The sequence below is a fragment of the Thermobia domestica genome, chromosome 7 (assembly GCF_964235325.1).
Source record: "Thermobia domestica chromosome 7, izTheDome1.hap1.1, whole genome shotgun sequence".
NCBI classification, from domain to species: Eukaryota; Metazoa; Arthropoda; class Insecta; order Zygentoma; family Lepismatidae; genus Thermobia; species Thermobia domestica.
In genome coordinates this window covers 37632181-37657059 of record NC_137460.1, presented here as the reverse complement: position 1 = coordinate 37657059, position 24879 = coordinate 37632181, and the positions used below count along the sequence as shown (strand labels likewise).

The 24879-nt window shown below is 34.4% G+C and overlaps 1 protein-coding gene across 1 annotated transcript in view; it reads left to right on the top strand.

The window, feature by feature from the left end:
* Positions 1-17259: 17259 nt before the first annotated feature.
* fw (CUB and Sushi multiple domains furrowed) overlaps positions 17260-24879 on the top strand; it is a 358906-nt gene continuing 351286 nt past the window's right edge. Inside the window, exon 1 of the mRNA XM_081764487.1 lies at positions 17260-17816. Coding sequence (XP_081620613.1) covers positions 17717-17816 — 100 coding nt within the window. The 5' untranslated portion in view covers positions 17260-17716. The remainder of the gene's footprint in view (positions 17817-24879) is intronic.

The following is a 24879-nucleotide window of genomic DNA, read 5'->3' as shown; positions in this document are numbered from 1 at the left end:
AAAAAATGAAAGAAAAAGATCAAAAAGAAAAGGAATCGAACAAAATGCACTAGGAGATTAATATGAAAAGATAATGAAATGGTGTAGTTTGAAGGAAATAAACGGTATGGCAATAAAAACATTTACAAAAATCAGCTGTATGAATAACAAGAGATGGAAAGTAGAAAAGGTCGAGAAGTCCTGAATAAATTGTACGGACCGCCGCATCATGTTATTCTATAGTTATTACAAACACATTTATTTAAGACTTATATAATAAAATACAATAATATAAATTACAATAAGCATTTTCTGGCCGAAGAATACTCAGTTCGAAGAGTAAACTACTTCTTGTGAATTTTTCATGAAAATTAGCTTATATGAGGCGAGTAGTATCAAAAGCCGCCAAATTCATTTTTTTTAAAACCGAAATTGAGTTATATATCGCTTATTACATGTTTGATCTAAAGGAATTCCATGGAAACAGAATTTTGTTTAAAAGCTTAATATTTCATACTTAAAAAAAACTAGTTCAAATATGGGACTTTGTACGCTTGTATATGGTACTTCATTGCACGTTTTGCGAGATTACTCGAAACTAAGCGAAATGGATGTGGCATATCTTAATGCTGGGCACCTCAAATTGTGCTTTAGAGTAGGAATGGCCAGAACCGGTTCCTGGCGGAACCGGTTTTCGCCTCTGAACGGATCCGGTTCTAAAAGATCCAGTTCCGGAACAGGTTTTTCGGATCCATGTCTGGAACCGGTTCCCAAGATCCGGTTCTGGAACGGGTTTTCGGAACCAGGTCTGGAACTGGTTCCTGAGATCCGGTTCTGAAACCGGGTTTTCGGATCCAAGTCTGGAAGCGGTTCCTAAGATCTGGTTCTGGAACTGGGTTTTCGGACCCAGGTGTGGAACCGGTTCCGAACTTTGTGGCCATCCATACTCTAAACCCGAGCTGCTGGCAGGCTGTGAACAGTGTGCTAGATGAATTGTTGGAAGTGACAGGCAGGCGTCCATGCGGCGGCCGCTTGTCTCATTTGCCTAAACAAACTGTGTAACAGGCAAAATCATTGACTAAACAGGCAAACTGGCAAACTCATTTGGCTCAACTGGCTAAACACTCACTGGTGGACCATTTTCTTTTCTGGGGGGCACAAGCGGGTCTGGGTGGGGAGGGCACAACCGTGTGATCCCCTTTGCAATGTTTCGAAGGTAAACTTTGTGCCTGCCTCCTTCACGGGTCTTTGGGGGCTTTCGGATCCAGGTATAGAACCGGTTCCTAAGATCCGGGTGTAGAACCGGGTTTTCGGATGCAGGTTTGGAACCGGTTCCTAAAATCCGGTTTTGGAATCGGGTTTTCAGATCTAGGTCTGGAACCGGTTCTTAAAATCCGGTTCTGGAACTAGGTTTTTGGATCCAGGCCTGGAACCGGTTCTGAAAACCGGATCTCCAAGAAACAATTCCGCCGGAACCGAAACTTTGTGGCCATCCCTACTTCAGATATGTTAATGAACATTTATGTATGAAGTATGAACAATCTCGAATCAGTTGTTTCTGAGGAAATTTAAAAAAAAAAAAAAACATCTCAAGAGTTAGCTACCCTTTCTGACTTTAAAAAAAAGAGATTTATGAAAAATAAACAAAATCGTCAGAGTCATTTTTGAGAAAATAAGTTTTTTTATTTCTAAGTTTCATCTTCCAAATCCTTTATCTTTTTGGAGGTGGGAAGAAAATTCGAAAATCGAGCCTGGAGAATCTTATAATTACTTAAATAAGGTTTGGGTACGTTGAGTGGTTTGACCTCTAGGTGAGTGTACATATCGTGCATTGTGACGAACGGACGGACGAACAGACATCGGAAAATTAGTTTTTTTTTTTTGTATTTAAGTCTCAAATTCTATAGTTTTAACGATCATCACGACTGGATTTACCATTAAATGCAGTAAGCTGGGGTTCAAATATCCAAAGCTTGGAGGCTCTATCACACATAAAACACAACGAAGATGAGCAGCATAATGCACATCGAAAGTACCTTATCGTTGAGTAGTATGGTCTTGGTATGACTTGTTTTGAATAAATAGAAACGAAGTTACAAGGGCTTGAAAATGTGAATCACTTTTGAAAGGCTTTATTTCGAAAACATGCTTAGATGACTATCATGTATAGTTACTTGTATAGTTTGCAATTGGCAAATAAATCATTTTCCCGTTTACAGCTCTTCGATATCTCAAACCGTTCCGGAGATGTGAAAAGTATTGTTTAAGTTTGCAACACTGCTTAAATCATGAAACTGTCAAAACTTGTAATTACAGCTATTAAAAGCTATTGCGAGTAATGCTGTAAGGGAAAGGAAATGTGCTTCATGTGTAATAGGGGCTTGCAAACTTTGGATGTTTATGAGACTATAACATACTTAGTTTGCAACACTGAATAATATGTGTGTTATTTTAAGATTTCGTTTGACATGTTGATAACTTTATGTTGGGTTCGCAACACTGTTTGTTGGGTATCTTTGTTTAATACGTGCGAAGATGTCTCCTTCCTTATACTGTAGTTGCTTAGTGCGTTATCACGATTGGACATTATAAATGATGTACCCTATATATATATAGTATATATATATATATATATATATATATATATATATATATATATATATATATATATAAACGTAACGTGTGTGTGTCATTGAATTTTCGCATAGAAAGAAGTTAAGAGCCACCAAACTTTTGCACACACATAGGTCTTCACCAGAACTATATGCGTGCAGAATTTTGTTTTGTTGGCTCTTAACTTCACGTATAAAGTTTTTTTTTCTTTTAATTATTGGGGGCATCACATTTTAAATATTGGAAAAGTACAGAGGAGTGATTCTCAATCGATGTGTCGCGACAGACTGGCATTTCACGCAGTTCCGTAAGATGTGTCGCGAAATTTTAGAATTTAAAAATCATGAAGTATATAATAATAATTAGTTAAAATCGAGACAGACTGTACCAGTCAACACCTCCAGCGGTAGCAATAATGCTCAGTACTACATACAGTCATTATGAAAACTAATTTGTTTCACTATTATAATACATTATTATTATTTATAATAACACAGGACTGCAAATTGAAAATAAAAATCATGTTGTTTTTTGATTAATAGGTGGACGTAATTCTTTGTTCCTAGCTGATTACGAATAATGAATTCGCTTTTTCTGTCACGTAAGGTTTTCTTACAAATCAATGTCAAAATCTGAGCCTTTTTCCGTATTCAATACTGCTTTATTATACCTTATTTCTTATCTTCTAGCAGACTAAAGAGCTTACTACACTAAATAACTGAACGTTTTGTTTAATGTGAATGCAGACAGACAAAAAAGAATATAAGATTATTTTCATTAAGTCTAGAACCAAGAAGTTCAGCAGATTCTTTAGACAGATTTAGGTCTCTAACTAGGTCATTGAGCTGGCTTTGAGTGAGTTGTATAGGGACACGAGATCCACTAGGGAGGCTGTAAACTTCATCTTCTATTTCACTACCTTCCACTGAATCACTGTACGAACTAGGATCACTTACAAACTCAAGACTTGATGGAGATGTCGGAACAGGCAAGTCTGGGCTGTGCAGCATAGATCTCATTGCAGAGGGAATGTTGGGATACACTATCTTTGTCTTGTTTCGAGTATTGTGTCTTACAACTCAGGACAGAAGTAGCAATCGTCGCTGTAGTTTTTGGGCTCTCTCCACACCATTTTAATTACGAGTGGCATAAATGACCGCTTTCCAGTGCTCCAGTTCCGTAACGCTTCCACACAAGATCTACACATATCATATGTGGAGGCCACGATTTATCTTGATCTTCAAGTGTCATATGAGAGTATGCGAAATATGCTGTTCTTACAAAATCTGTAATTTTCTGTCTCTGTTTGCGTGGAACAAATTCACCACAGATGTAACAAAATACATCTGGTCTATTGTTACAACCACGAGATGCCATGGCAACACAGTATTCAATGAACTACAGAACAAAACTAACCTAAGAGATTAACATTTCATACCATTGTAGCACATCTAAGATTTGCGACAATTAAATATGAAATTTATTTGAAATAAGATAACAAGGTTTGATACAGAAATATTTTAAATAGTCATGCAGGCAACAGTTAGTTAATTTAACTAAATGAAACTTCTCTACATTTAAAGCACATTCATCTTTAGATATATTACCACCTGAATAATTTCATCACGTGCTAGCGACACCTAGCGTTAATCACTTGAATTACTCTTGAACATGCATACCACAATCAACATATATAAATTGTGAATTGTTCTTGCGTGATATGAGAAAACTAGTGACAGTTTCGGTTTCAGCATGTTCGAATACATATAAAACACCCAAAATTATAAAAACAACAGAACCTATGCGGCCCTGTGTAATAGCCTCACGTTAGATAACCCACGCTACCCTATCATCTTGCAGGTTGCATACTGTTCGCATATTGTTCAGTCCATGCTAAGACTGGGCACTTCTGCGTTTAGATTTCTTAATATCCTTGTCATTGCCCCCACATCAATTACTTATGCCTGCTCTAAGAAATCGGGCTGGTTACGGGACTGAGGTTCAAATATTTTCCATAAACAAATTTTCCACGTGTGAAAAACGGCCATTTCGGCTAATATCTAATAATTAAATTAAATTTATCTAACAACAATAATTCAAATTATTTTTTTTAAAAAAATCAGTAAAATCGTATTGTTATAATTCCAGTTCATTTCAAAGAAAATAGTTGCCGTAGATAAATAACGCTTCTCAAAAGAAGAAAATAAAATCTTTTGAACAATGAACTTTATTGGTTTGCTAAGAAATTATTATTATTATTATTATTATTATTATTATTATTATTATTATTATTATTATTATTATTATTATTATTATTATTATTATTATATTTATACCCAGTCCTTGTATCTTCAAGCAGTTATATACAGAGACGTGAGACAAAACAATCGTATCCTTACTTCTTTCTTTACAGGTGCGGATTGGACTAGCTCAACCTGCTCGCTGGCTGTACAGGAACTAACGCTGTCCAGTGTATAAAGAAAAAGTGCTTGTTTCTTGGGGGGAAAATGTTTGAAAACTTCACTAATGCTACATAGATGATTACAACATCTTTAACTGCTAGGCTATGTTCAATTTTCCAATGGATACATTCAGTGGCGGCGATTGGATGTTAAAAGTGGAGGGGGGGCAAGACATGCTCTGAATATTTATATATCAGTGTTAGTTTCCCTGGTTGCTTCTAACACTTTGCTTGATGAAAGGTTGTATAACTAATATGATACTATCTTTTTCAGTTAAAATACCGCACATCGTATTTCATATTTTAAGTAAAGTGACAAGAGCGACGCAAGTAGCCACTAGCCCTCTGCACTCTTAAACAACGAAGGTGTATAAAAAAAAAAAAGATTTGATTTCTTACTCATGAACATCTTAAAATTCTGTCTGGAAAATTGTGATCAGATTATTTAATAACAAATTTGCAAAACAAATAAATAAAAAGAATAATACCCTTAGGCCCCCCTGGATCGAATTTTGAAAAATGCTTCGTTCTTGTCTGGGGCTAAGACCAAGGTACCCCTGACCAAAATTTGGTAACTCTCGGTTCACTCGTCTGGTCCCCAGGACGCACACAGACAGATTCCCACATGTTATTAAATGCATGTTATTACTCTTAGAAAATGAAAGACAGTAATTATTAAAAGCATATCTACGACATTGAAAGAAATACGCAATTACAATATTAATTGCTTTGAATTGCAATTAAAACGCAATTCCTGTAGCTTTTTTTAACTCCACGGGAAAACAAATAACCAATACGTACTCACGCAACGGCTCACGTCAAATATTATATGGCACCATTTTTATTTCTATGAACCAGTAATACATACAAAACTTTACATTTCCAAATTAAATTATATACATTAATGGGTTATTTCAAAAAAGTGAGGGACAACTGCCCCCTTTGCCCCGCCCCTAATCGCCGTCCATGGATACATTCTTAGAAACCAAGAGGAGAATATTTTGATATAAAAAATGCTGTCAATTCATTCTTTTTTGGATATAAATGATATGTACAAAAACTGACCCTTACGCGCAACCAGAACTTACATACTTATGCCTGTGGATTTTTAAAATTAATTATTTAATTAATTTATTACTTTTTATGATTATGAGGTATAATTTTATCCCCATGTATTATAGTAACGCGTCAAAATTATTGATTTGTAGTCTATGATGGGCGAAAGATTGCCCTCCAACCCTGGTTCTGTAGTCTGCGTGGTAAACCAATTAAAAGTCGTGTCATGAGTTTATCTTTCTTCATCTCAATCAAATATGGGGTAATATACGATATATAGGACGGAAAACAATGATTCACAGATCGATATGTCCTGCTAAACTCCGGCACATCTTGGTAGCAATATCCTTTCTAATTCGCCACTTTTCTCTCTTTCTCTTCTTGTTTATAAATGCACAAATGAATAAATACACGTATTTCCAATGTAAGCATGTCTGCTGCAATTAAAAAAAATCGAAATGATTTAAACGAAAGTATTATTTTACATGTATGGTTGCATTTGAAGGCAAGTCATGTAGAAAAAATGTACATTCTCTTTCTTCTTGGCACTCCAGAGGAAGATCTGCTATCACTGCTGAACAAAAAGAGTAAATGAAAAAAAAGTTTTACAATTTGATTTTTTAAAGAAAAGTATGTGCTGATAGTCTCCTCGTGTTCATAGAATAAACAGAAGACGGATGCCTGTAATCCATTTTGCGAGTGAAGTTAGTGCAAATCCCTTTCGGAGTTCATTGAACGCTAAGTAAAATGGCGAAAGTTCATCTTCTTCCTTTATTTTTTTTTCTCTTTCTTCTAAAGCTCACGTCTATTCTTTTTGACATAATAAAGTGAAAGTGCTTACACAAAAGCATCAGTTAAAAACTTGGAGTTTTAATATAACATTAAATTCCTGAGGTGTGAGAGATTTTTTTTCCTTTCCTTTTTTTTAAAAAAAAAATCTTTTTGCCGTACAGGAGCCAAATTTTTATCAGTGAGAGTGACACTCTCTGGTATTTCTTTTAACTTTTGTTCCAATGTCGACAGACTTCATTGTTGTCATTAATTTTGTTTGTCATTGTTGTCATAAAACTAGACATTGTTTTTTTTTAATAAAAAGTATAAACTCTGACAGCAACAAGAGAATCATCTCATAATCTCTGTTGCTTCCATTTTCTGCTCGTTAAGGAAGGCCGATAAACTCTTGTTTGTAGTGTACCAATTTATATGCATTCTGTAGTAGAGAAAGCTTTCCATTGTTGTATTTATTCTGTTTGTTACTCGTTTGTTTTGTTGTGGGATTATTAGTGATGAAAGGAAATAACAAATAAATGCAGTATAACATTTTTTAAGCTTTCGAAATGTGGGTGTGGAGAAGAATGAAAATGAAATTTTTGAGTATTACGTCTTCTCACGCTTATGCCAGTTAGGCTAAAGGAGACGGTGAAGATGAGAAATGAATGAAATTGTGAGATGAAGAAAGTGGGAGGAAACGGGAGATCCCGAGGAAACCCACGCACACGGTGTTTGTCCGCCACAAAGTTAACTTGGCGGGAGCGAGGTTTGAACCCGGGACCCTATGGAGAAGAATGGAAAGAATTAGTTGGGTCGAGCGGAAAACGAATGGGAGAGTGTTAGAAATGGTGGGGGAGTTAAGAAGAGGAAGAGAAACTGGTTTGGACATTGGCTAAGAAGGAACTGTATCATAAGGGACGTGCTAGAGCTTATGGTGGCAGGAAAGAGAGGGAGAGGGTGAAGGAGACTACAATTAATGGACGATAAATAAAAGTAGAAAAATCATACGTGAAGACGAAGAGGTTAGCGGAGCACCGTGGAGCATGGAAGCTTCTCATCTGCGGCAAGTGACCTGCCAAAAAGGGCAGAATATCTATGATATGATGATCTTTTAATATGATCACCCAAGATTTTCTATTAAAATCGATTGTCTACTTAAAGACAGTTGAAGTAATGTTTTATCGAGAATTTCAGGGAGTAAACTTAATGACAGAATATCATTGTGATATTTGTTTTTGAGCTCATTAGTATTATTTATAAGGGGTAAAGGTGGTATTATGAGCCCCCATTTTGTTTATATTTTAAAAGTTTAAACTTTTTTGTATACTTTTTTATATATAAAAACTTCAACTAACCTATGATATTAAAAAAAACTAGTATTAAAATAACAAGCCTAAATCATTTTGAGCAACTCTAGGGATATGAAAATAAAATCAAAGTAAAGCAAGTAATTTTATTTTTAAAAAAAAAAGTTTTGTGCTGATAATATAAGCTCTTAATAGAATTAAATAAAATAATCAGTTTAGAAAAGTACAGTAGAGCGTCGATTATCCGAAGTAATTGAGGGACATGGGTGTTCGGAAAACTGGTTTGTTCGGATAATCGAATTGTACTGTACTGTACTGCACTGTACTGGACTGTACTTCTACAGCCAGTGCCAAACCGACAGAAGTGTGCTGATTGTTGAAACACAGCGACTGGCGGCTTGGCCGGTCAGCAGCGCCTTATGAAGGCCCCATTAGAAGCAATGTTCCGCCAGCGGTGGCTCAGTGCGGCGACTACTGTGGGAAACTTGGTTTGGGAGTGAGGGGGATGATGGACGGTAGGGTGGGAGAGTAACAGGTGCGAGCGAGTACACAGTTCGGTTAAGCGGTCGTTCGGTTGACCGACGTTCGGATAATCGACGCTCTACTGTATATGACAAATGCATTCATAAAATAATAATTTATTCATTACAAAACCTTAAAAGAAAAACATATAATGAGTGAAAAATATCAAAATCATTCATTCATTATAAGATCATTGAAAAAGTCATCATAAATCCAATGGAATGGGCTATTAAAAATAAACTGAAAGGTTCACTAACATACCACTTACAAAGCGTCATTACATTTCCTGTTTTATATCTAATTGCAGAAGATACAAAGGTAAATATTCATCTGGTATCCAGAGCAGGCAGCATTTCGCAGGTAACACATTGCACTCACAATTTCCCTCCGTTATCTGCCGAAAATAGACCTCTTATATCCGTGGACAGTCGAGGCATGTCACTACAAAGATTACCCTCTGCATCAATCACGAGAAACAGAACATAATTAACGAACCACGTGTAGAATTCAGCAAAATTATACTCCCTGGTCTTCATGAAATATTTTTTATTTTTTAAAATCTTTTTAACCTCCTGAGACCCGAGCATTTATTTGTCAAGAACTTTTGATGAAATTTTGCATATTAGGTAACAATAGACCCAATAGTACATATTTAAAAACCATTTTGTCATACTGCTTTCCTATTGATCGGTAATGGGTCGAATTGTATGCAGTACTTTGGGTCTCAAATTGCTATGTATTGCATACAATACACAAGGAAAATTGTATATTTCCCTTCGTAATATAAGCATAAAATATGTAAATCATTAAACTTGAAATTTACTTCCCCAATTTTTATTTTATGCGAAATTATTCAATCAATGTACCTGGATCAGATGCGTTCATAGCCCCAATTGTCTTCTTCCCACCTTCAGCAGACAATAGAGCCACCTGTAGGTAAAACCAAAAACCAGCTGCCTTTTCTGCAGTAATTTCGACACTTCCCGAATACAATAACCGAAATTCGGACATGTTCTTAAATATTCGTAGCCATGACGGGCGTTCAAAAAACGTATTGTATGCAATACGCAGGGACTCAGGAGGATGCCATGGACAAGACTGTGAAAGCTTTTTTATATTTGCGTAAGAAACTTCTACGTCTCAATGAGTCAAAAATAAAGGCGGAAGTTCTCGTTGGTCCGGAAATAGGGTGAAAATTTCAATAATATTTTCATTGCTGATGAGAAGTTAACCTGAAATACCTTTGCTCAAGTGTCCATCAACTTCCTTGTAAGTAGGGATGCGCACGAGACAAGATTTGTGGCTGTCTCGTCTCGAAAATTTGCTGTAAAAATAATGTCTCGACTCGAAAAATGTATATTTCTGTATTGGAAGAGCCGTGACTCGAGTCGAATTTTGTCAGGAAAATCCTGTCTCGACTTGTCTCGTGCGCATCCCTACTTTTAAGTACAAAGGAAGAAAACTATTGTAAGAATCTACGTAGTAGAAAATCTTCTGCAGTTCTATGAAAGACTGAGATTCAACATGTTCTTAAAATTGTATTTCTTACATTCACACTTGGATTTCTACCCCTAAAACCCGTAATGTCATAAGCAAAGAATATGGGAGAATCCTTAAAAAAAAAAAAAAAAAAAAAAAAAAAAGTAAGAAAGGTGCCAGGGAAGTTGGAGTGAATTTTTGTTAGCTGATTAAGACTACGCACCCATAAGAGAATCACTAGCAACACAATAGAAACAACAGGGAAAGGGAATAAGTTAATTTTATCCGAGAAGGAAGAAGGTTATAAGTAATTTATATATATATACACTTTTAATTGTACTTTTGAAAAGTTGAAATATCTAAGAAACTAGAGCTAAACTTACATTTTAATGGCCATTTGCGTGTTCAGCACTCTTGAAAACATAAACATGAATAATTTTCATCTAAGATACGCATAAAAAAATAAATTTCGTAGGGTAGTGTACTAAACATGATATAAATGTTGTTATATCCCACCTTTCGTGGACATCTCGTGACGCGGAACTGAATGAAATAAATTTTGTACCAAAATTTACCAAAAGAGACAAGAAAAGAAAAGCTTGTCCAGAATTCAGACAAAACGATAAATAATTCTTCCAGAATTGAAATAAAACGAGACTTCTACAGAATTCACGAAATGATACAGAATAAACTTTTGTCTCGTCTCATCTCGTCTCGTGAGCAACACTAATAGCAAATATAAATGTAGAAATATACCAATGAAGTTGTCGATGCTATTTCCACGTTCACAGTCGCCGTAAATTCTTCTTACCACAGCTGTTGAGGAGTTAATTTCAAGAAGGCAGTACTATTTACCGAATCAATTAACATTCACACGTCCGGTTGCTTCTTTTACTCGTCTATTCACTTAACATAACTTAGAGTAAGTAACTCTAGCTAATACCTGACTGTTATATTTTTGTTTTCAGGTCAGAAGAGTTTTTTTTTTTTTTTTGTGCAGATGCGTTTCTTTCTCTTTTTTTTCTGCGGCATCAAACATCGTAAGGTGCACCTTATTTGAATGTCTTCAGTTACGATCCCCCTATCCTAATGTGGACGAAGTTATTGGGAATTTTATGATTTTCCATCTTCAAAATGAAGTTTTATAAAAGGACTAGCTGAACCTTCGCTATTTACACAACACACCAACACCGTAACTTATATTTTTTCTGGAGGGGCAAGCATTAATATTTGGGCCCCCTAGAAAAAAGTTATTTTGGGCCTTTCCGCAAAATTCGAAAAATACCCCCCTTCTTTCCATCTTTCTCTTACCCTTTGTGAGCCCTCCGGAGCCTTCGGGTCCTCCGGAGCCTGTGAGCCCTCCCGCACGCCCCTGGGCCTGATCTATATATGGCAAATTAATTAAAAGGGCAATATTGACAAATCTCAAAGTCATACGAATAAATATTTCTAGGGCCCCTAATAATAGACTTTTTTTTTTTTTTTTTACTGAAATGGGCCCACGACTCATTTTTGTTTTATTTACCTTTTGTGTGGTGTTTTGTTTATGTAATATAGTCAATCTGTTTGATGCTTCATTTATAATTTCATATTCGTATCTTATATGGAGTAAGAAAATTTTGTCTTAAAGTGAGTCCCTCTTGAACGCCAAGGTAGCTTCCCTAGAGGGGCAGTTGCCTCCTGCTTCCCCAAAAGTGACGGCCCTGCAGCGCACAGTTCTAATATGAGCCTGAAGCTATTTCAAACTTCTTACTATGTCTGTGCAAGTCCCTTTACGAACACAAGTAAAGGACAGGAAGACTCTCAAAGGGAGTGAATTACTATGGACAAACATATAAATATGGTATCTTAATATATAGAATGTTGGGGGGAGTTTGTTTGAGGTAAACTTGAATAAGTAATAGATGATACCAAATGCAAATATTTTTTTCTTATAATTCCATATCCCAGTACGCCTCATTGTTGATCCACAAGCCTTCGAAGTTGTCAGCTTGCAATAGGGTTTGTCATTCAAATCAAAGCAAAGCGCCTGAAATATCCATCAACCCGCGATCCTTTGTTCCTCTACTGGTTGCCTATCATTAGGGGTATCAAACCTTAACGTCCTAGTGGCAATATTAAACCTATAGGATCAAAACGACGGATAAATGTGGAATAGACGAAATGAAATTTAATCTTTAAGTTTTACGTCCCACGGTTATGCCGGTTAGGCTAAAGGAGACGGTGATGAGAGATGAGTGAAATGGTAGAATGAAGAAAATGGGAGGAAACAGGAGAACCCCGAGAAAATCCACAAGCATGGTGTTTGTCCACCACAAAGTCCACACGGGATCGAAACAGAGACCACGAGCACCGGAGATGAAAGCTCTACCACTGAGCCACCGCGCCCCCCAAATGTGGAATAGAAAAATAAAGACAAGCTTTTTGAAAATTTGAATGATAACTGGCAAATCTACACAAAATTTGGAATCGACCAGCGTAAACGGCACATTTCTAGTACTTGTTGTTTTCGAGATCTTATCGTTGATAAGATGGGTCACAAATATTTAAACTTCTCTTGACCAAAAACATATAAACCTAGCATTTCAATATATAGATGATATAAAAATTAACATTATCGAAATTTTAATCATTACAGTACATTACTTCACTTTATCAAATATATTAATTAAAAAAATCTAAAATTATGGATTTATTTTAGTTTTTTCAGACTTTCACAGTGCATTATGTATAATGTGTATGCGAAGTCTTGTAGAACGGCATTGTCCGTCCAATTGTGTGTTGACAAGTAGGCTTGTCGGAGGAAAAATAGCCAGAAAATGAAATTAAATCTTTCATTTTAACGTCCCACAATGAATTCAATCAAATATCAGGTCTCACTTAATCCCTGCCCCTTAAATATTTAAATAAACGTTCTATAATAACTATCTTTCTTTTTTTTTTTTTTTAAATGTCGAGTATGGTCTACATTTTCTGAGAATTTCGCACCCTCCCAATTACTTGAAGTTGAAATAGACCAATAATGTGGAAACGTGTTCTACTCATTTTTGTATAACATATTGTCCTGTACATTTTTAAAACATACTCAGATTTTATATAACATTGTGTGTGTTTTGTGGAAGGGACTTACTCTTATAATTTGGGGTTGAAATTAGTGAGACAGAGGATCGTTCACTTTAACAATGTACTGCATCACTAGTATATGTAACATAATCCTAGAATGTTGTTCCCTTTAATAAATAATTTTCAAATACTTATACTCCTATTTCAAGTATATTACGCATGATATGCCGCACTCAAAGAATAATTCTGAATAGATCTTAATATAGTTAAAAGAGCAACGACATGCATAAAAGAATGAATTCCATATAATACATGCCTTATTTTAAAGAGTAAACATTTTAATAACTATGATTATTATTCGACTCAACCGGCGTCTGTTCCACGATAGCTTTTGTAGGTCTTATGTTTCAAGTTTCCACTTATACAGTGCGTTTAAAAAGTCGCTTTGTAGTGGATTATGGCAAAAGCTTACATGGAAACACTCCACTATAGCAAATGTTGAAAGCGGTTTACCTTAGATTAAAGGCACAGGTCAACCTTTCTATACATTTTTGCGAATATTTGAAGTAAAGATTGGTGATTGATAAATTGTATGTATCTTATAAGTGATAGCGTCCCTCATACTTTAATAGCTTTAGGTCGAATGTGATACTGTTCAATCACATTTCAATGAATCGTGTTTCACATGTTCTTTATACTTTTCACCTGCACGAAACACGCAATCAACCAAAAAAACACTTGTTACTCCATTATTAACATTGTGATAAACCTGTATTACTTAATGCTGAACATAGCTCTGACCAACCTTTGAGCACAACAGCTGGTTATAATGTAATGCGGCATATCTTGCAGTATATGTCTCTATCGAATTGAAAGTTAAAGTTTAGCTTCGTTCCTCAGTCGGAACGAATATAACATGTACACTCATGTCCAAAATGGTTGTCGCATATCTATAACTGTCTTCTTGTAAGAATATAATTTGATAATGATTTTGCAGGGTACTTTTAATACTGATACTATGTGTATAACCGGGAAATGTATATTTGTGGTAAATTTCATAGGAAAAGAATTATAAATACGAAAATTAGAACGAGTAAAACAAAATGTTTTACAACAAATGGACAAGAAAGTTTTATTTTCGTATTATTGTTCTTATTTACTCTCTTTTAACATGAAATTCGCCACATACATGTCTTTGCCGATTATGCACACACTAACATTATAAGAAATACTGGGCGAATACGTTATCAAATTATATTCCTACAACAAGATATTTATGGACATGCGACAATAATTTTGGACATGAGTGTACATACATAGGAAGAGAAATGAATGTTTCAATCCTCTTTTCACAATGATAAGTGCCTACATAAACTGCTGATCGACTTTTTAAAGATACTGTACATTAAACAAAACAAATTTGCTGTGTAGGCCTAAATTAAATTAAAATACATTCGATTTTGGTAGAACATATCATATATATATTTTCCCTCCCCCCCCCCCGAACGTCTGCGATGCAGGATGTTCCATGACAGGTTTCGAAAAAGAAGTTATTAGATTTTGATAGAATATAGTCTATAAATGTTCTATCGAGACTTTAAAACAATTTACACTACTTAAGGTTGAAATTGTCAATAACAATACCAAAGTAACAATCATTTTTAAGAAAGTCCCGCGAAAATTTCGTTTAAAAAACACCAATTTTCATCAATAACAAAATTGGTAAACTTTTTTTTAAAAAAAAAAAAAACTTTCGCTCGCTTCCACAATTTGCAACATCACTAGTAATATAGAAACTAATTAGGAAATTTAAGTGAAATCGTTAGATTGAAACATAGAAACTTATTTGAAAACCCTGTCGATTTTGGAAACATCTAATTCTAAAGGACTTCCACATCGTTAGAATTAATGGTTATATCGTTGAGAGTATGGAAGGAATATTATTACTTCCTGTTTATTTACAAACAGATTCACGTTTTTCGTGCAGAAGCATTACTTAAAATGAGATTTCTAGTTTTTCTTTCAAGAAAAATAAATACAAAAAAAGATAAAAAGGTAAAAGATATTACGTTGCGTCGTATCGTTCAAATAACAAGATTTGTTGCATATAATAACTAAATGTATTTTATAAGAAAATATAGTTAATTATTATTCGATTTAATTACAGAATTTTATATAACTTTCTTTTTATGTTCGCTTTCGTGAAATTTCGCACATTTTTTTTTTTAAAAAAAGTTTGGTTTACTAAACTCCTTTATATATATACCAGGTCTCTCTGTGTGTCCGTCCGTTCGGATGCAGAGAGTCAAAAATAAGGAATCAAATTCGTTGAAGGAGGTACGATCTCCTCTCTTAACTCTCAATTCAAATCAGAAGTGGCAGAAATCAACCATTTCCGGTTTTAACGTAGATCGCTGTAGAGTGAAACCGTTAATAGATAGCAAGAAGCACTTTTTGTAATCGATTTAGCGTTCTAATAATATGTACCATCATATCTCTCAACACTCAATTCAAATCAGAAGTGGCAAAAATTAACCACTTCCGGTTTTAACATTTATCGCTTCAGGGTTAAAAATTGGTAATAGATAGTAGTAAATCCCTACTTTGTTCGAACCGAAAAGATAAGTGGAATAATCGTATACAAAGATATGAAATATTCCCTAGACTTGTTTTCAGTAGTACTATTATTTTTTTTCGAATGTTCATTATTCGAATAAATTAACTGCTGTTATTTGAATATTCTATAATACGAACATACGTTTTCAGTTTTCTAATAATTATTTGTTATCCGAAACAAAAGTTCGTTTTTCGACTTATTCGAATAATTATTCGTTATTTGAATTATTGTTCGAATAATTATTCGTTAATTGAATTATTGTTCAAATAATTACTTGTTATTCGAATTATAGTTCGAATAATTATTCGTTCTCCGAATTATTGTTCGAATATATATTCGTCAATCGAATTATTGTTCGAATAATTATTTTTTATTTGAATTATTGTTCGAATAATTATTTATCTGAATTATTGTTCGAATAATTATGAGTTATTTGAATTATTGTTCGAATAATTATTCGTTAATTGAATTATTGTTCGAATAATTATTTTTTATTTGAATTATTGTTCGAATAATTATTCGTTAATTGAATTATTGTTCGAATAATTACTTGTTATTCGAATTATAGTTCGAATAATTATTTTTTATTTGAATTATTGTTCGAATAATTATTTATCTGAATTATTTTTCAAATAATTATTCGTCAATTGAATTATTGTTCCAATAATTACTAGTTAACTGAATTATTGTTCGAATAATTATTCGTTATTCGAATTATTGTTCGAATAATTACTTTTATTTGATTTATTGTTTGAATAATTATTTATCTGAATTATTGTTCGAATAATTATTTGTTATCTGAATTATTGTTCGAATAGTTATTCGTTATTCGAATTATTGTTCGAATAATTATTCGTTATCTGAATTATTATTCGAATAATTGTGCGTTATCTAAATTATTGTTCGAATAATTATTCGTTATTCGAATTATTGTTCGAATAATTATTCGTTATTTGAATTGTTGTTCGATTAATTATTCGTTATCTGAATAATTACGTAAAAGAATGAGTTTTATTCGAATATTCGAAAAATTGTTATTCGAATTTTAACATCGGTAGTTTAGGGCACTGGTGATAGATGGGGTTATGCATAGTTCATTTCTGGTTCGCATCGCTGATTTAGGAATGAATTGTTTCTTTAAAAGAATCTCTGTAAGAAATTAATCAATAAACGCGTCGATCATATCTTTTTTTTCATTACTATAGTTTTATTTAATGGGATTTCAATACAATACCAAAAAATACCGTTACTGTTAGTTAAGAAAGAGACTATATAAATATTCTTTACATATTCGCTCTACTGCCCCCGTAACTTATGACGTCAGAGTCACGTGACAGTTTTTCCAACTCACACGGCAAGCTATCTTTTCTGTCTTGTCTTCCATTCAAGCCGGTTCTCCAACCAAGAGTTTTCTGTTCACCTCACTAGGCGGCGCTTTTGCTCTCTCGCGCTGCGTTCAGTTTTAAAAGTTTTCGTGGAGTTTAGTCGCCAGGTGGACTTGATGCTTGCGACTCGAGTGTATTGTCTTTCCGTGGCAGTGTAGTGCTGTTCCCTTTTGTCATCTATATAACATTTCGTCAAAGAAAAAAATATATAGATAATAAAATAAGTGTTTTGTTTTTGGTGTTATTTAGTGATCAATACATAGTGCATAGTGAGACATTGTTTCATCTACTAAAAAGGAAAATATTACGGATATATATATTTTTAAAAGAAGAAAGAAATAGTGGTTAAAGTGAAATTCGGAAAAAACAAAATTATCCAATGAGATAGATATCTGAATTTATTTTTCGAAAATCTGTTCTTCTTCTTCTTCTATTTTCTTTTTAGTCAAAATTTTCGTTCAAAATGCTGTTGGTGATGATGCTAAAACCTAAAATTGCGTGTGTTGTGATACTTCTGGCTTTTGTAAGTGGTGAGCAGATATCTCCAATATTAGCAGCACAAGGTGAGTACCAAATCATTAAATTTTTAAATTAAGTACTATTTTTTGGAAGTATATAATATTACGATGTTAAATATTTTTTAAGAATAAAAAAAATCTTTGGAAGGAAGTATTGTAAATAACGTTTCACTAGAGCCAAGGCCATACTCATGGGGTCATAGTCCCCCTTTTCCTGGGAATTACTTGATTATATCCTTGTTTCGAGTCTTAACATCCCTTTTCAGCTGTGAGACTACATGAGACATGAATTTACACCTTCGTATGGGATCCATAGTATATATTCTTACCTATGTCTCTTGCGTCAAAAGCTATTTTGACATAGAGCTCCATATACACTGAATTACACATGAATAATGCTTAAAAGTTGTTAGTTTCCTAGAAATTCGAATTTACTTTTTAAAAAAAACTTTTTAAAATAATAATAAAAAACTACCAGCCTAACATTTCAATTGGATATCATATGGCCTTGGTTAGGACCTTGTGTATATGCTATAAAACGCATCGATCATTTGGTCGAGAAAGGTACTATTGTTTTAGATTAAATGTTTCCAAATGTTTTTGACAATTTGTATTCCTATTTATATAAAATATTTTTTTTATTTAAATATTATCCTTATATTTAATCACTCCCTGCACAAAAACCCTTAAATGAATGTTTTAAAATTATTTTTATCATTGGTATATGGAGCTAGAGCAGTGATGATTTCAGATTTTCTTCGTGGGGACTTTCAGTACACTGGGGAGCGAAAAATAAGTATTACGTAAATAGAGAATCTATATTGAACATGATAGGATATATGGTCTCAGGGGGAATTTCGTGGCTCCGGAGGGAAATTCTCCCCAGGCCATCCCCGGAAATTATCACCGAGCCAGAGTATATAAATGATGATTAGCACGGATGAGGTTATGGCAGTTGTGGTCTGTTTCCATTCTGATTTTTAACAAGCTCTCTTATTCTCGATTAACCTTTTGGTCCAATTCTAATGATTGTATATTGTTTACATTGTAAACAAATGCTAATTTGTCTTATCCGCCATTACTGATTGTTTCCAGTGTACCTTTGAAGGTCCGGTTCATACACCAGAAATATGCATATTCAGTGGCGTAACTAAAGGCTTGGGGTCCCCCTGCAGACAGCGTGGAGTGGGGCCCTTTCCCTACGTCCCACTTAACGATTTGGGGTCCCCCTGCTGGCTTGCGGCCCCCGCAATGCGTGATCTGTGGGGCACTTATTTACGCCCCTGTGCATATTCCAGATTGGGAACCACTGTGAAAGACCCTGATTTTTTTTAAACATTTATTTTAGTTCTTAATGATAACATTAATTAGGTTGAACGTCAGTAATATATTAACATCACTAATTTTCATTGTGAAATGCATTAAGAAATATTGTTGTTCATAATTTAGAAATAAACCACATAATTTTTTCCTTGTCATTTCATTAGACATTGTATTTTTACTGGTATTTCCAAACTTTTTGACTAATATGTATTGTGCGGAATTTCGTAAACATCCATGGAGGAAAAGTGGGAATAGTTAGATATTTTTTGTGTTTTCTGTTTGTGAAGATATATCAACCAGCAAAAATATGTATTTTTAATCACTATTTTCAATATTCGTCAGTGTATGTGTCTGAAATATATTGTTTAAAAGGAAAAAAGAAATATAATCTACAAGAAATTTACCGTGCATTATAAAAATAAGATGACTCTCCAGTCTTTCAATAAAAGAATTTAATGCAATTTCAATTTCTATAATTATTTATTTATATCAGTGGTCTCGTCTTTGCTAGTAAGTGTGATAGAGAGTATAAAAAAACAAAGCTTAACTTCTATGTACTATCCCATTGTTTGCTTCGTAAAATGAGAGCTTTAAGTTTTACGTCCCACGATTATGCCGGCTAGGCTAAAGGAGACGTTGATGATGATGGTTAGGATGAATGAAATGATGGAATGAAGAAAGTGGGAAGAAACGGCAGAACCCCGAGAAAATCCATGCACACGGTGTTTGTCTACCACAAAGCTAACTTGGCGCGAGCTGGGATCGAACCAAGGACCCCATGTGCGCCAGAGATAACCGCTCTACCACTAAGCCACCTGATTAACTTAGATGCATAGTTTGTGCATCATTGTTTTCAGAATAAAGCAGACTTTAGAGTAATATCAAACATGTGCATCAAATAGAGATGCGCACGAAACAAGATTTGAGGCTGTCTCATCTCAAAAATGTGCTGTAAAAGCGATGTCTCGACTCGGAAAAATGTATATTTCTCTATTGGAAGAGCTGTGTCTCGACTCGAATGCTGTCAGGAAAATTCTGTCTCGACTCGTCTCGTGCGCATCCCTAAATCAAAATCTACGAATTGGGTAAAATGTCGGGACATTTTCCTGAAATGGGTATTATTGTTTATTTGGGTTCCCCTATTGGAGCTTCAGGATCAAGTACTTGCGCAAACGGTACTGCGAAATATTCTACATGTCGTTAGTTATATGTTTACTATGTTTTCATTGATGCACATGTATGGTTATGAAAAATGTGAGTTTTTTCTAGCCAAACATGTCAATTTTTGTAGAGAATATGACTTTCTGACAAAGGAAGGGCGGTAGATTGAGAGAAGATATGTTTTCATATATGTATATAAAGAACGGTTGCATGACTCGGGTTTACATTATATTTTAATGCCAGTACGTATGTAAATATCAATCAATTCTTCTGGAGTTGGGTTTACCAAAACTCCTTTTATACATGTACTTACCATGTCTGTCCGTGTGTCCGGTTGTCCGGGAGACAAAAAGTTTTAAGAACTACTTGGTCAATCGCATTAATTTTACACAAGATTCAGAGGATCAGATGTTAACAATGGAGTTCGTTAATGGCGATGATTTTCAAACCGGAACTGGTAGAAATAAATCCTTCCGGTTTTTGCATCAATCACTATATATCTAAAACGGTAATAGATAGCGAGAAGAGGTTTTTCCCAATCGATTAAGCGTCCCAAGAGAATACATTTTAACCCCATCTTAACTCTCTATTAACATCGTAAATGATAAATCCACCGGTACTTAAGATTTCTACATATAGATATGGTATTCATCTACATATAGGGAAAAAGATGAGACGAAATGACGGGAAACTATTTATTTTTTGAACAGACTTAGCATTGTACGAATAGGTATCATCTTTCTTAAGAAAACACTCTATTCAAACTGGAAATGGCAGAAATCAAACACTTTCGGTTTTAACGCTGATCGGTACATACTAAAAACGGTAATAGATGGCGAGAAGGTGTTTCTCTGCAATCAAATAAGCGTTCCAAGAATATATTCTATCTCCATAATAACTTCCCTACTAAAACCGAAAGTGATAGAAACGTTTCAATATCAATTTAGAAAATATCACGTCATATCATTTCTCTACTAAAACTGGAAGTGGTAGAAACGTTTCAATATCAATTTAGAAAATATCACGTCATATCATTTCTCTACTAAAACTGGAAGTGGTAGAAACGTTTCAATATCAATTTAGAAAATATTACGTCATATCATTTCTCTACTAAAACCAGAAGTGGTAGAAACGTTTCAATATCAATTTAGAAAATATCACGTCATATCGTTTCCCAACTAAAATTGTAAGTAGTAGAAACGTTTCAATATCAATTTAGGAAAATATCACGCCATATAATTTCCCTACTAAAACCGGAAGTTCTAGAAATGTTTTAATATCAATTTAGAATGTATCATACCATATCATTTCCCTCCTAAAAACAAAAGTGGTAGAAACGTTCCAATATCAATTTAGAAAATATCACGCCAAAGTAATTCACTTGATGTGCACGTAACACTGCTACTCGTTTCAACATACAGAGCTGCAAAGCTTTTAAAAGGAATATACTATATGTATGCATGGGTGCCCGCAGTGGGAGGCAAGAGGGACAATTGTCACTCCTTGGATTTTCGAAAGAAGTTTGATTCTTTGAAATAAATGTCAAAACATATTTCGATTTGAATATTCACCCACTACAGTATTAAATATATTTATTGCAGTTACCCTCCGTAGGGCGCATATGAGCAATCTATGACATTAAGAACAAACGTTTTTATATGTCAAAATTACAGTTTTCTTATTGGCTTCACTGTAGCTTCCTATTTCGCCACCACCTACACGATAACCAGATTGTTGTTCCTCGAAATTCAGTTAAGTCTGTAATAGTGAGATTACTTGCATCCGATCGCGTAACGTTTTCATATTTTTCAAAAATTGAATTTTCATTTCACGTATATGCCATAATCCTTGAGCTCCAGAGTTTGCTAACAGTATCTCCAGTTTAAAGTCCTACGGTTAAAGTCCGACAGTGGTGATGAGATGAATGATAATGGTGACAGGACAGAAGTGGGACGAAATGGGAGAACCCCGAGAAAAAACCCACGTACACGGGTTTGTCCACACATAATTCACTTAGCGAGAGCTGGGGTCGAACCAGAGACTCCGCACACCAGAAGTAAACGCTCTATTATAGAGCCACTGCGGCGCGAAAATAATATTTTCTTACTAGTCGAAGCTAGAGCAGCTTCTTGTTAAAAATTTATTATTATTATTATTATTATTATTATTATTATTATTATTATTATTATTACTATGTCCCTAACAGAAAAGATGTGCTAGACATGTGCCATTTAGGTGTCCCAGCTACTTTTTAGGTACCCGCACTTGGCACATATAATATTCAAGTGCTAAGTATGTACTTCAGCTACCTACAGTTTTAGGTACTTGTTACACCTAATTGATATTTGCAACTATGTACCACAAATATAGCATTGATACACCTGGCTCAATTTCGCACTCTAACAGTAATTTGTTTTTATGTCGTCACTTGGGACATATATCTGTCATGTTCTAGGTACGTCCTTTAGGTACATATTGTTTCAGATACCCTAATAGCACAAGATGTGCTAGGCATGCGCCATTTAAGTGTTCCAAATTCATCTCCCACATTTGATGGATTTGTTGCTTCTTTTCTAAGCAATTGTGTACTAGAAGCAACAAACGTATCAAATTTATTAGATGGCAACTGTCGCCGATATATTTGAAAGTGAATATAGAAGAACCATAAAATAAAGTAAATAGACACTCGTCATTTTGTTATAAAATTACATGGCGAGCAGATTTTATCTGATCCCAAACGGTTATCGTCGAATATACGCGGTTAAAGGAGCATTCTAATTAGCCAAAGTCAATAAACCTCAACAATTTATCCCTCTACAAGCGACGTTCTCTTCATCGAGTGCGTGGCCAAGTCGGAAGAGCACGCGGCTAGTAATCCAAAGGTTGGTTCGTGCCACCCTCTGGTACATTTTTTTTACTTGTTTTAAGTGTTTTTTTTAGACTCACCTTAATGTAAACACATTACGCATATAGGCGATATAACATATTTTGGGGGAGTAATTTTGTGATTCATTGACGCTTACGGCATGGGGAACATACCTAGAACATACTAAGCACATTCCCAGGTACATGTCAGGCATGTGCCTAGGGGCGGACATAGATGTGACTATCACTTGCCATCCATGTGATTTCTTTCTCGGAGATACATAAGGCACATACTGGACACATTCCCATGTACCTGAGGTAACATGATAGGCATATAACTGCTATGTAATTGTGCTGTTAGGAGTTCTTGATCACTTCTATTTGAAGCATGTTAGTTTTAGATAGGAAGAGAGAGATTAATGAATGATTCCTATGAAATTTGTGTGGATATTATTGATTTCTATCATAGAAGCAGAATTGTAAGATAGTGGCAATTTTGTTTACAGTTTCCAAGTTAACCAGATTATGAAACGTTAATTAAATTATGCAGTTTTCTTTTAAGAAACTACTCTGTGTTATTGTTTATGAATGACTAGAATGTAAATCGATAATAATAAAAAAGAAATAACAAAGTCTGCTAATTAAAATTCCAAAGAATGTTGAAGGACTCTAGATTAATTTACATATAGGATACGTAATATGGGAATATGGTCGGTTGGATAAAATTGTAATTATACTGATGTGTTCATTATTTAACGCATATGTTACAGCATTATTAATTAAAAATTCGCTGTTGTGTAGTCATATCCATAATTAATATATATAATATGCAAAAAAGTAAATAAATGAATAAATATTACATATAATTATTAATAAATACGCAGGGGCGCATCCACGGGTATCCATCGGGTTCAGATCCCCAAAATTTCCTAAGTCAACATACATTTGTACACTTTCTCAATACCTCATACATTTGTACACTTTCTCAATACCTAAGTCAACATACATTTGTACACTTTCTCAATACCTCCTACATTTGTACACTTTCTCAATACCTAAGTCAACATACATTTGTACACTTTCTCAATAAAATTATGCTTGTTTAATAATGAAATGATACATTTAGCGTGAAAATTTCATATTACAAGTTATCTGTACTCTCCCTCTAATGAAAGCAATCTAGTTCTATCCTTTTTTCCCTGAAGATATGGTTTCAAATATTTTGCAATTGCTTATCGACTTTTCGCTGCAGAATAATACCCGTTCAGTGCTATATAGACATAATGGCGTGTATTATCGGACCCCCCAAAACTTGGGCTCCTCCCCCCCCAAAAAAAAGTTTCTGGGAGCGCGCCTGTAAATGAGGCTACTGTGGATTGGTAATTGAGCCAGGTCCGTAGCCAGAATACTAAGTCAAAGAAAATAATTATTTAGGTGGGAGGTGGTAGCTAGAGTTCATCTTGTATTCATAAATGATATTATGAAATATAGTTTTACTTAATGCGCTACGTAAGGAAGACAGCAGTTGAGAAGTGTTTTGTGATGACAAAGAACATAGCTATGATGTTAAAATAAATAAATAAAATATGACATTTACTCTGGGAGAAATGTTGAGCTAGAAACAATACATTTTAAAAATTGATTTCTCTATTCTTCCCCATTAACAAATGAGAACTAAATTGTAAGAATCTCTTAATTGCTATTTTTTCTAACATAAACTGAAAGTTCCATGTAAACTGAAGTTGATCGCAGGTGACTT